Below are 13126 nucleotides of genomic sequence, written 5' to 3' on the forward strand. Positions count from 1 at the left end.
TCACAAGTTGACTTTGGGCCTGCATCTGTTGGTGATGCTGATCAAGACTCCACTCTTCCCTGGAACCCACCTGAGCTCAATTCTCTGCAGGTATGATGTCAATCTAATGTCATTATAATAGTGCTGTCAAAATAATACTGTCCATCAATCAGTAGAAGATTCAATGATATTTTTAGCTTTAACATGTCAAAAAGGAGAGAAATGCCATCACATTCCCACAGCCATGCTGAGATGTTTTAGACGACTTTATTTATCCAAGAAAGAGCCCAAAAGCTAAAGACATTTGGTTCATTGTGACATGAAATGAAGAACTTTAAAGGTGCAGTCTGTAATATTTAGCCTCGAGCAAACTTGGTCGAAGTTGAAGAGAATATTTATAAGTAGACCTCAGCAAGTAAATCTATAAAATGACTTCATCTTTATTTACTCAGAATAAACATTTGATTCATACATAGGGAGGCTCTCCTCCGTGGACTCCACCATCTTGGATTTTTGCATCTTGCATGTTTCTGCAGTACCAAATAATGATCAAACAATTATATCTATATTCTGGTGATTACACACTCATTTGAGTCGGCCTACTTATAAAAAATTATCTTCAGTTTTTGCCAAGTTTGTTCCTCCAAATGCTACTAGGCTAAATATTACAGACTGAACTTTAAAGGAGTTGAAAGTAAACATGAGTGAATCATAGAGCTGATTTCTTTGTTAGACAACTAAAGGTGAAATAAGTTTTACAGTCATGTTGAGACTTTTTTCTATCTGTTTATTTGTTTATTGGGATACACAGCTTGTACATTTGTTCACATGACACTTCTGTTGCTCTCACTTTGAGTCAGGAAGGTCTGCACTCATGTGTAAACACATTTTTCCAAGCTTGAATTTATCACTGCCATGTTTGTTTAGTGCCAGGCGTGCATCTGAGCCTGCTGGATCCATGTGGCCACTTTATTCTGTTAAGGCTTGGAGTGTTTTTCTAGTTGGACCCAGAAGCAGACACAGACAGAGTTAACAGTTTTGAGCCGGTTTATTGCAGAGACTTGGAAGTGGCAGGATTGATGGCTGGCTGATTGGTTAGGGTAGAGCTGAGGAGACGATGAATTCTGGTGCTGTTGGTCTGCCGTAGGCTGAATAGTTTTACTTGAAGTGTTGTAGTGATGGCAGTAGTTCCAGGATCCGAACACAGAGAAAAGGCATTAGAATCACTGAGAAAATACAAATCCATTGCACAGAACAGCAGACAATAAATACCCCAGAGTGTGCTCACAGTAGGTCTGATGGTCGTGCACATCCTTAGTGCTGACTCTGTAACTGAAGGAGTTCCAGCTTCAGCAGCTGAGATGGAGAGACTCTGCAGACAACAACTGATGGCCGGGTTCTTCACCAGTCAGAGCTTTATGGGAGAGTGGCAAAGAGAAAGACACTGTTGAAGAAGACTCAGATTTAATCTGGACTAGAGTTCACCAGAAGGCATGTGGGAGACTCCATGGTCAAGAGGAAGAAAGTTCTTTGGTCTGATGAGACCAGAATGGAGCTTTTAGACCATCAGACAAGACGCCAAACACTGACATCACCACAAACACGCATGCTGGTGGCAGCATCATGATGTGGGGATGCTTCTCAGCAGCATCATGCCGTGGGGATGCTTCTCAGCAGCATCGTGCTGTGGGGATGCTTCTCGGCATCTCAGCAACAAGGTGGATGTTCTGGAGTGGCTGAGTCAAAGCATAGACTTCAACCCAACAGAGACTTTGTGACTGGACTAGAAAAGGGCTGTTCACACCTGATCCCCATGCAAACTGAAAGTGCTTTAGAAGTTTTGGAAAGAAGAATGGAATAAAATGTCGGTGTCCTGATGTGCAAGCCTGATTGAGACCTATCCACACAGACGCTGAAATCTGCTGTCTGACTGTTAGGGAGGCCAAACCTGAGGAACCAAGTGAGAATCTAATTGTGCTTTGTATACAGTTGTGGCCTATTTACTAGTGTTTACTTCATGGTGTGCATTTCAATGGAAAGGTAACTATCTGTCTAAACAGTATTCAATATTATACTAATATTACATTTCAGAGATAATACGTCCATCCTGTTTTGCAGATATTTGCTCATCGCCCACCCACTGTGGTACCGCTTCAGACGAACCATCAGGACCTTCGTGGCGGTCTGTGTTGTAGTCTGGATCAAACCTCCCATCTGTTACCTCGTTGTGTTCCCCTGGGTTTCTGGGTTTGAAAACATTGTCATCTCCATCTTCCTCATCATTCCCTTCCCACTGTTCATATTCTTCCTGGTTGGGACCCTCAGAGCTCTCTCTACTTCTGTCTCAGTCCCCTCTGATGAGAAACGGAGAATTGTGGCAATCTTAGTCCTGGTGCTGCTGATTTATACTCTGCTGTTCCTGCCTTACATTATTTTTCTCACTGCAGAAACATATGATCACAATCTATTTGTCCTGTCCTCCATGTTTCTAAGGTCCACTTGCAGACTTACTTCTGTATGTTTTCATCAATAAAGAGACCTTTGGGAAGCTTTGGACCTCTGTGTGCTGTTGCAGAAAGGAGAACAATGACACCAACAACACCAACACAATCAGTCTAGACCACATGTAGACCAGTGGTTATCAGTTAGGGGGGCGGAGCCAAAAAGTAGCTGATTGAACTGTTTTCAGAAGGTCACAAATATGGAGGCCAGAAGTTCTGGATGTCTGAGTGAGCCCATGTTTATATTTGATTGACTCCATTTTCCCATAATAAGGAGTAAATTTAGGTTGTTTCCCAAAGATCTCAACTATTTCTCTCCTTTGTCAGGATGACAAACCTGAGTTTCCCCAAGATAACAAGGTCATTCCTCCAGAAATATCCCAAAGTAAAGTGACTTGAATGCATGCTTGTCCTCTGCTACAACCATTCTTTCAAACATGTTTGTTTTGTGCTGTCTTGCTGTTCAGTCATGTTTTGTTAAACTGCAACAACTTTTTATTAAATACATTTGAGTGGTTGAAAGATTTTCTAAATGTGGACCAGGATTCTCATTAACCCTCTACTGCATGGTGTTGCCATTAGGCAACAAACCAGTTTTTTTGTCATTACACTTCCCCCTGTAGTTTCTTGGTGCTCTTTTTTAAATATAATATCACAGGAACTAATTGTTAGCAATAATGAAAGGGTTAGCAGTTGTTGTCATATTTTATAGGGGGGTGCAGCGTCTCCTTTTTGGGGCCAGAACTGTGTAGGACATGGCTCCAGAGATCAGCAAGTTGAATACTGTTATTTCACATGATTAAATTAAAAAACATTATAAATGAATTTGTTAGGAAGTATCTTTTATTGTTTAAAGACATATTTTGATATTTAAATCAGTTTTTTGGTTGGTTGCCTCAGGGCAACATGATTCAGTTAGGCCACTACTATTAGAGTCATTTAGCTGAAGCAGTGGTTCTCAGCTCTGGTCCTGGAGACATCCCACCCTGCAGGTTTAGATGCTTGTCTGCTTCATTACATCTGAACCAAATGACCAGCTTGTTGTTAATCTGTTGATCAAATAAATCAAGCAAGAAGCAGCGAAAAAGGGTCCTGGGGACCAGGACTAAGAGGGACTAAGATACGGTTTTCAGAACATGGTCATTAGTGATTACTAGTAATGTAATAATGAGAGTTTTAGATTGGAGATTATCCAGTCAGATATCATCTCTGATGTGTGATTCAGAAAAGTCTCTTGTTTGACAATTTACAATTTAATTAAATTCTTTTTCTTGTCAATAAAAATGAAGAAACAAAATAAAATCTGAAAAATGTAACATCCTGTGAGGCTCATGTTGAACTTTGGCTCAGAATGAGAGATAAAACAAGAAAAGTCAGACTTTCAGTTGATAACTTTGTAAATGTCCTAATGAGTTCTGGTAACTTTCACCTCATGAACTCTATGTTCAGATTACAGATAAAAAGGTTTTGCAACGTTTTTACTTCTTATTTCAGGGGAAGAGAGGAAGGTGTTGAAATAAATATCAGTTCAATCTGTACAGCAGGAAATGTTTGTCATATTCTGCATGTTCTCATTTCTGATGGAGCCTCTTACTCAGTGAGTCACAATCCACTTTTTTAATCAGGATGTCATGAACCCTGGAACAATAAGACTTTAACTCAGGGTGAATAAGTTTGTAAAAAACAAAGGGATTCAAATGGAGGGAGAATCCAAACTAATCTACTAAGTCAAATAACAGTGAACTAGTCTCCCTGAGTATCAGCAACGCTCCAAACTGAGTTTAAGTAAAGCAAAGATTCAGCCAAACTAGAGCCAAAGAAACAATGAAAGAATGTGAGTTCACTAACAAAGAAGTGTGCTGTGGCTGGTTGGGAGCTGAATGAGACCAGGTTCCCCCTGATGACATCATCACCTCTGCTGCAGCCTATCACCTGTCGGACCTGGGACTGGAGCAGCCGGTCAGCGTCAGATGATGTCACGCCTAATTCAGCAGATAGAGAAAAGACGGCCACATACACACAGCAGACACAGCCACATTCTCCACAACAACAAAATATCATGTTAACAACAAAAGCACATTACCACCATGGTCCTAACAACAATCTGATCAGGAACACACTACATGGTTTTCATTCACTACTACAATCACCATTTACACAAAGATGGACATTCTGAAATATGAGAATAGAAACACAATATAGAGATTTAAAATCATTTCAACCTAGATTCAGCTGAGAACAGCACAAATGAAAGATATGATCTATTAAAATGCTGATCAATGATATCAAAAGCTGCACTGAGATCTAAGAGAATTAAAATGGCTCCCTCCCCTCTACCTGCTGCTGAAAATAAATCATTGGTCACCTTGAGGAGGACCGTCTCAGTGCTGAGACCTGGTCTAAAACCAGACTATAGACCGGACCATCTCAGTGCTGAGACCTGCTCTAAAACCAGACTATAGACCGGACCATCTTAGTGCTGTGACCATAGACCGTAGAAAGAATTTGACAAACCCTGTGTGACGTCAGCCGTCTGCTAACAATAGGCGGACTCAAACAGCTCTTGAAGCCATGTTGAAATCATGGTCTCAACCGAACATGGAAACTCATTCCATGAAGCTCTCTACTGTTCTTGAGCTAATCTGAAGGCCACATGAAGTTTGGAGGTCTGTAACGATTGACTCTGCAGAAAGTTGGTGACCTCTGTGCGCTATGCTCCTCAGCATCCGCTGACCCCGCTCCGTCATTTTTACATGTCCTACCACTTGGTGGCTGAGTTGTTGTCGTTCCCAATGGCTTCCACTTTGTTAAAATACCACTGACAGTTGGTTGTGGAATATTTAGGAGTGAGGAAATTTCACCACTGGACTTGTTGCACAGGTGGCATCCTATCACAGTACCACGCTGGAATTCACTGAGCTCCTGAGAGCGAACCATTCTTTCACAAATGTTTGTAGAAACAGTCTGCATGCCTAGGTGATGATTTTATACACCTGTGGACATGGAAGAGACTGGAACACCTGATTTACATTATTTGGATGGGTGAGTGAATACTTTTGGCAATATAGTGTATCTATCCGTCTGCTTCTCTGCTATGATGATAAATATTAAAGAGGAAACCACAATGACATCAGCTATATTCATGGACGTCTCTGCTCCCTTATTTCTCACGGTTTGTGACGATGTTAGTTTCTGCCTTTCACAGTTGTTGCATAATCATTCATGACTCATTATTTTCTGACTTCCTTGAAAGAGCAGGGCTATATCATGAGTGAATGTGATCACTGACCATAATCAGCAAAGACAGTTTGGATGCAGAGAAACATCAGACATCAGTGAAGAGACTTCATCCAGGTAAGATCTGCTCACTGAAACATCTCTGAACTGTCATCTTATTACAAATACTATTTAAGGATTTAGATGTTAGACACTTTTTGATAACTTGTAAATATTATGAATATAAATCCAAGCGTGTCTCTGTGATAGCCTGCAGGATTGTTTGAGTATCTCTCAGTATCAGCATCCTCCTCCATGATTCAAATGCTGTTCAAACTTTAACAATCTCCTGCACAGTCTCTATGATTGTTTTCAATCATTAAAGGAGCAGAAAAAGCTGCATGGACTGTAAAAAAACAATAATTCCCCCTAAATCACAGAGATGATCATTCATACAGGGTAAGTTTGACCTGTGGACCTCTGTGTGCTGAAATATAGTCGGTCATTTGCTCTGGAAATTTTACTCCACAAATTACAGACATGGTTGATTTCATAGTGGAGTAAGATCACAGACGTCCTGCATGATTATTACAGATGACCAGAGGTCCATGGCTAATACTAGTCCCATATGAATAGGACATAAGACCTGCTAAAAAAGATCTTTGATGACTAAAATAATAACTTAAAGTAAGTTAGACCATTATTTTAGGAAGGTGATGAAATGAAAATCATTTACCTGAGTGCTACTCTCTCTCTGCCTTATATGTGGGTACAAAGAGTTTTTAACATGTTTTATATGCACTATTAATACTGTTATTATTTCCTGTAAGTCATTCGTCTGACTGAAGCTCAGTCTTATCAATTACAGGCTCATACGCTGATGTTTCATTAATTAATATGAGAATATTACCAGAATATTTATCCATTTAGACATTAAGGTAGCACACCATGTAGCCTGCACACACCTGAGACACGTCAGGAGTGTGCAGTTTGGTATGGTTAGCAGATTCTAATCTATATTTCTATGTTTCTTTTTCCCTTTGCCAATATATTTTAATGACCTGTGTGAAGCACTTTAAATTGCCTTGTTGCTGAAACCTGCTACACAAATAAACTTGCCTTGCCTGTATGAGATGCTTGGAGGTGTCATCTCCTGTAGCCTGAGAGTCTGAAGCTCAGTCACAGTGCAGAGTATTCGTCCATGCCTCACTCTGTGCTCACAGCACGGCTCACACACACACGAAACGTTCAGACAGGATGTCAGTTTTATGAAAATGTAACGTTGGAGGGCAAACTTAGACCAGCCTTACACCAGAGGACTCTGATAAAACTCTTAAAAGACTCTAAAAAGACTGACATCTGAGACTCTCACATCTAAAGACAATCTGTCAGCAAGTGGCTGAGTTTTAAGTCTCAGATTAAGGGTGAATGCCATTTCTACCCCTGAACCCTTCCCCTTCGTCTACCCCTTCCCCTTGCCCCTTGAAACAGAGTGGTAAGTGAAGGAGTGAAAACCTTCCCTTCAAAAATTAGATGCCACTTGATTGCAGTTCATCATCACACATTGCTGATAAACAGCTGCGTCATCGGAGGTGACTATAAAGCTTCGACCATCTCGTTCATACTGCATTGATCTTCTCCATTTATTTATACAATTAATAACCCTCATTTACACGTGTGGATACCAAAAATACAATAAACTTCAATCCTCAGTGGCTAAAGATTGAATATATGAGAAAATACAACTGTTGTGTTCTCTATAATCATTATGCCGAAAATATTTTTTTCATTTATGCGCCTCCTTGGTGTCTGTTGTGCCATTTCGCAACTGAACGCATGCGCATGGAGGGGAAATTCATCATACCCCTCGTTTTCTAGTGTGGTCCTGAAAAATCTTCATTTCAAGGGCTATGTAGCCCTCAGCCCTTAGCCCTACCCCTCGATTCAAAAGAGAATTGGGGCACTGATTCACCTGATGTGAGCGTGCAAAACCAAGAGGTAGGGCTAAGATAAGGGCTAAGGGGTAGAAATGGGATTCACCCTAAGATTTAGCCAAAACTGTGGGTCACTGACTACAAGGCTAGAATATCATTCCTTCTTAAACAACTGACCTTACCTGCCAGATAGACTGTTTCATGGATCCATAGCATGACTATACTTCACATTTAACTGGGAAAGCTCCCATAGAAAGAGTTTGGAAAGGGCAGGACTTTTCCAAGAATTCTGGAAAAGATGATTGGAGGAACATTAATGATTTTCAACCTTAATTTTATAACTTTAGAGATGTTTCTCATGACTGAAATTTGGCCTGGTGGTCCATAACACAGTGGCCTGTCATACAACAAACCTAAATAAAGATTTTTTATCACTTTACAGGAACTTTAATTTTAAAAATGGTTGTAGTCATGCAATGTTTTTTGTCTAAATCTTGATCTCTGTGATTTCAGGTTTCACTCTGAAGAATGGCAAACATCTCTGTTAACACCACCCTCCTGAATGAAAGCATTAACTTCAACCATAATGGCTCCCTGCATGAGGATTATGGAGACCTCGAATTCATCATGCATGTAGTGACATGCATCATCATTTGTATCGGTCTCCCTTTGTTACTCATGGCCATCTATGCTCTCTACTCTCTGGTATGTGTATTATGTCTTTATTTATTTGTTTATAAAATGTAAATTATATAAAAATGTCTTTGATCTGAAACATTTCAGTGTAACAAATATGCACAACCAAAAAAAAAGCAGAAATCAGGAAGGGGTCAAATCCATTTGAAGGCACTGTCTACCTGTATGCAGGTAGGACTAATTCTTGCTTGTTTATTTCATTATTATGGCCAGAGAAGGATCATGGTCTAGGCATTCCTACTGTTTACATGGTGGTTTAAGATCATGATGGACACTTTACAAAGTCAAATATGCTCCAAGGTTTGGGACAGCTGATTGGGCCGTGGTGGGCCATGGTGTCCCCTACACTACACCAGAAACAGCGTACCATGGAGCTGAAAGTTGGCCTGACTTCAAAGTGAGTGGTGTTACTCAAACCTGGTGTATGAATCAGGAGAAAAGTGCACAGTGTACTACTGGTATTACTACTGGTAATACAATAGAAAATCTCATAGAGAAACCTATCCACTGGTCCATGGGCTCCCTGATCCCCTGTTTTTTTATTTCTACACACTACTGGGTCTATCTATCTGATTAGCTTTTTTACTGACTACCATAAAAGGTGATGCTGGTCCCATAAACTTCAGCTGACTTTTAAAGTCATACTACTACTGAACTAATCTTTATTTCTTTTGTAGTTCATGTAGATCCCATCAGTGATGCTCAGTAGATACAGGGAGGAGAAGCTGACAGCTTGTGTAAATAAACTCAAGACATAGAGAATGAGATTTGACTGAAAATGTAGACCAGGCTGTTACTGCAGTAGCTGTGCAGAGGTTGATGTCCATTCTGGATGGAGGACTACAGAACGTGTTTAGAACTTCTTCTCTTCTGTTTCTGTTTCTATATTTTCCTCAGGTAAAGAATGGTCAGGTGGCTCCAATCTACATCATCAACCTTTTAATATCAGACCTCATTCAGCTCTGCTGTCTGATTGTTTGGGAGTCCAAACCTGAGAGAGAGATGACAGAGAACATTGTGAGACATACTTACAGATGTGGTCTAATGACTAGTGTTGGCTTCATGGTGTGTATTTCACTGGAAAGGTAACTATCTATTTAAATAGTATTAAATATAATATTTCTGTAGTATTGTGCATCTTTTCAGAGATAATACGTCCATCTTGTTTTGCAGATATTTGCTCATCGCCCACCCACTGTGGTACCGCTTCAGACGAACCATCAGGATCTCTGTGGCGGTCTGTGTTGTAGTCTGGATCATACCTCTTGTCTTGAGTTTTGCTGTGTTGCCCTGGGTTTCTGTGGTTGTCAAAGACATCATCTTCGCCATCTTCCTCATCATTCCCTTCCCACTGTTCATATTCTTCCTGGTTGGGACCCTCAGAGCTCTCTCTACTTCTGTCTCAGTCCCCTCTGATGAAAAACGGAGAATCGTGGCAATCTTAGTCCTGGTGCTGCTGATTTATACTCTGCTGTTCCTGCCCCGTCTTATTCTTTTCACTGCAGAAACACATGATTTCACTCTAAATGTCCTCTCCCTCATGTTTCTAAAGCTGAGTCCACTTGCAGACTTACTTCTGTATGTTTTCATCAAAAAAGAGACCTTTGGGAAGCTTTGGTCCTCTGTGTGCTGTTGCAGAAAGGAGAACAATGACACCAACAACACCAACACAATCAATCTAGACCACACAGAGACCAGTGGTTATCAGTTAGGGGGACGGAGCCAGAAAGTAGCTGACTGAGCTGATTTCAGAAGGTCACAAATATGGGGGTCAGAAGTTCTGGATGTCTGAGTGAGCCCATGTTTCTATTTGATTGACTCCATTTTCCCATAATAAGGAGTAAATTTAGGTCGTTTCCCAAAGATCTCAACTATTTCTCTCCCTTTGTCAGGATGACAAACCTGAGTTTCCCAAGATAACAAGTTCATTCCCCCAGAAATATCCCAAACTTCCCTTTTCATGTGAAAGTGGAGTAAAGTGACTTGAATGCATGCTTGTCCTCTGCTACAACCATTCTTTCAAACATCTTTGTTTTGTGCTGTCTTGCTGTTCTGTTGTGTTTTGTTCCTCCTAAACTTCAACATCTTTTTATTTAGTACATTTGAGTGGTTGAACATTTGTCTAAATGTGGACCAGGATTCTCATGGAGAGGGTAGGGGAGTGTCCTGAGGATTAAAAAAAGAGGAAACACGCCACAAATGTTCTCCCTAAACATTATTTGTTAAGCTGTGCATTTAATACATAGAAATGAATATTAAAACAGCTGTGCTTATCTACTCTCTACATTGTTTTATCAGTAGAAGTTTTCCTGTACAGTTTTAGTACCATATCTTCAGGATGTGATTCAGAGAAATTTCATTGTTTTGTTACTCTAATAAAAATATTTCAAATTCATTAAATTCCTTTTCTTGTCAATAAATATGAAGATACAAAATTAATTTCTGACAAATGTAACATCACCTGTCGGACCGGGGACTGGAGCAGCCGGTCAGCGTCAGATGATGTCACGCCTAATTCAGCAGATAGAGAAAAGACGGCCACATACACACAGCAGACACAGCCACATTCTCCACAACAACAAAATATCATGTTAACAACAAAAGCACATTACCACCATGGTCCTAACAACAATCTGATCAGGAACACACTACATGGTTTTCATTCACTACTACAATCACCATTTACACAAAGATGGACATTCTGAAATATGAGAATAGAAACACAATATAGAGATTTAAAATCATTTCAACCTAGATTCAGCTGAGAACAGCACAAATGAAAGATATGTAATGTTCACACTGATAAACATTGGTGGTTTTTGGAAAAAAGAAATGATGGAAATCAATGTTTGAAACAAGTTCTAAAAAGTTGGGACAGGAACATGTTTACCACCTTGGTCCATCACTTTTTCTTTCCATCATCAGGATGGAGACAGCACACTGACATCAAACCACACTACACTAAGACATCATGGACATCATCATAACGTGTTTGGCATCAAAACCATTTTATAATTCCATTTTTCATTTTTTGTCTCCTTTGCTTGGTGAATCCTGAACTCCAGCCTGAAACACAAGTATTTAAAATACTGTTTATGTCATAGCTGTGTTTAAAAAAACTCAAAATGGTGGACCCAAAATGCAGATAAAATAAAATACTTTTAATAAACAAAAATCCTAAGGGAAAACCTCCAGCTAAACTTACTTTACAAAAATAAAAAACTAGTTTACAAAATCTAGACATGAGGGAGACTTCACATGCAGCTAAACATCAAACAATGAACTGACCCAGACACAGAGAGACAGAGAGACTAAATACACAAGGAGTGATTAGACAAAGGGAAACAGGTGAGGACAATGAGACACAGGTGAATCTGGTGAGTGTAATCAAGGCAGAGGGAAACTCAGGCAGGAAGTAGACTGGAATTACACACAAGGGAAAGCAACTACAAAATAAAACAGGAAACATGGAACACTACACAAGAAGCAGACTCAAAGACAACTAAACAGTACACTAGAAGCTTAAATAAGGAAACACTGAAAACACAGGAGGATACAAAGACAGCTAACTAACACCCAAAGGAAATTCAAAGAACACAACACAAGGAGGAAACTCAGACACGGAGGGAAAAGGATTACAAAACCACTAGAACTATACATAGAAACACAAAGGCCACATAAAACACCTAATAACTAACCAAAATCAGGATCATGACAGTAAACTCAAATACAGGGAGGCCCAATGATATATAAACACTAGAACAATACAAGAAATGAAGAATCACAAAGGGTAGTCAACTAAACACTAGAACATGATACAACTTAAAGCACAAAATACACAGAAACACAAGGGCTACAGAAAAACTCCTCATAAACTGAAAACCTAAATACAAAGTCAAACTAGAAACATTGAAATCCATGAAATTAACAAAGGAAAACACTAGAAAAACTAAGGAACATAATAAACCAAAACCTGAATCATGACAGTTTAATAAAATCCTTTCTCATTAAAAAAGAGTAAGTCACATTTAAATTGAATTCTCAAAAATCTGCTTGGATTTGACTTTTTAAGAATTTAAGGAGCTTTAGAAATCAGTCTTGGACAACATTTTAAAATTCAAGCATTTCTTTTTCTTTATTTCAGTATTTATTTCAGATATTTACTCAGATACATCAGGCCCAAATCTTTCAAACTTCTTTAGATGACAACAGTTTAAAGCTCTTACAGTGAAAGAATATAATTTAACATTATTTTGTTAAAATGACATGGTAACATGGTTGAAACAAGAGCTACAGGGTTGAATGAATTCATAATTCTAAAGAGAAGTACATGACATAGTTAAGAAACAGACAACTGAAAAATATTCTTTGTTGTAAAAATGCTCCATGGTAATGAATCTTATTCTGTTGGACAGTCTGTTTATTCTCCTTTTAAATCGAGCCACATTTGTAAGGAACATGTGTTTGTGGGATGAGCAGCAGAGCTGAGTGTGTGGGCCACACTTGTGAAAAATTAGCCAGATCTTCTCTGCCAGAGCTAACCAGCTCATGTTGCTGTTGCTACTGACTCTTGTTTTGAGCTTCTGGTACCACCAGGTGCTGACATTCAGGTTCCTGACTGGTTCCTGTTCAGCCATGAGTCCAGATTCAGCCTATGGCAGTTGGAGAGTTTGGTCATCTTATCTTATCTAATCTTATCTTATCTTATCTTATCTTATCTTATCTTATCTTATCTAATCTAATCTAATCTAAATTTATCTTATCTTGTCTTATCTTGTCTAGTCTAGTCTAGTCTAGTCT

The 13126-nt window shown here is 39.4% G+C and overlaps 1 protein-coding gene across 1 annotated transcript; it reads left to right on the top strand.

The window, feature by feature from the left end:
- Positions 1-5715: 5715 nt before the first annotated feature.
- On the top strand, positions 5716-10591 carry LOC121504435 (ovarian cancer G-protein coupled receptor 1-like). Its single transcript, XM_041779190.1, has 4 exons — positions 5716-5834; positions 8144-8335; positions 9224-9411; positions 9500-10591. Exons 2-4 carry the CDS (start codon positions 8159-8161, stop codon positions 10065-10067), a joined length of 933 nt encoding a protein of 310 aa, XP_041635124.1. The 5' UTR covers positions 5716-5834; positions 8144-8158; the 3' UTR covers positions 10068-10591.
- The last annotated feature ends 2535 nt before the right edge of the window (positions 10592-13126 follow it).

The sequence above is a fragment of the Cheilinus undulatus genome, linkage group 22 (assembly GCF_018320785.1).
Source record: "Cheilinus undulatus linkage group 22, ASM1832078v1, whole genome shotgun sequence".
NCBI classification, from domain to species: Eukaryota; Metazoa; Chordata; class Actinopteri; order Labriformes; family Labridae; genus Cheilinus; species Cheilinus undulatus.

Coding starts and splice junctions, on each gene's coding strand:
- LOC121504435 (XM_041779190.1), top strand. CDS start 8,159: ATGGCAAACATCTCTGTTAACACCACCCTCCTGAATGAAAGCATTAAC. Junction 8,336..9,223: donor TCTATGCTCTCTACTCTCTG/GTATGTGTATTA, acceptor TATTTTCCTCAG/GTAAAGAATGGTCAGGTGGC. Junction 9,412..9,499: donor GTGTGTATTTCACTGGAAAG/GTAACTATCTAT, acceptor CTTGTTTTGCAG/ATATTTGCTCATCGCCCACC.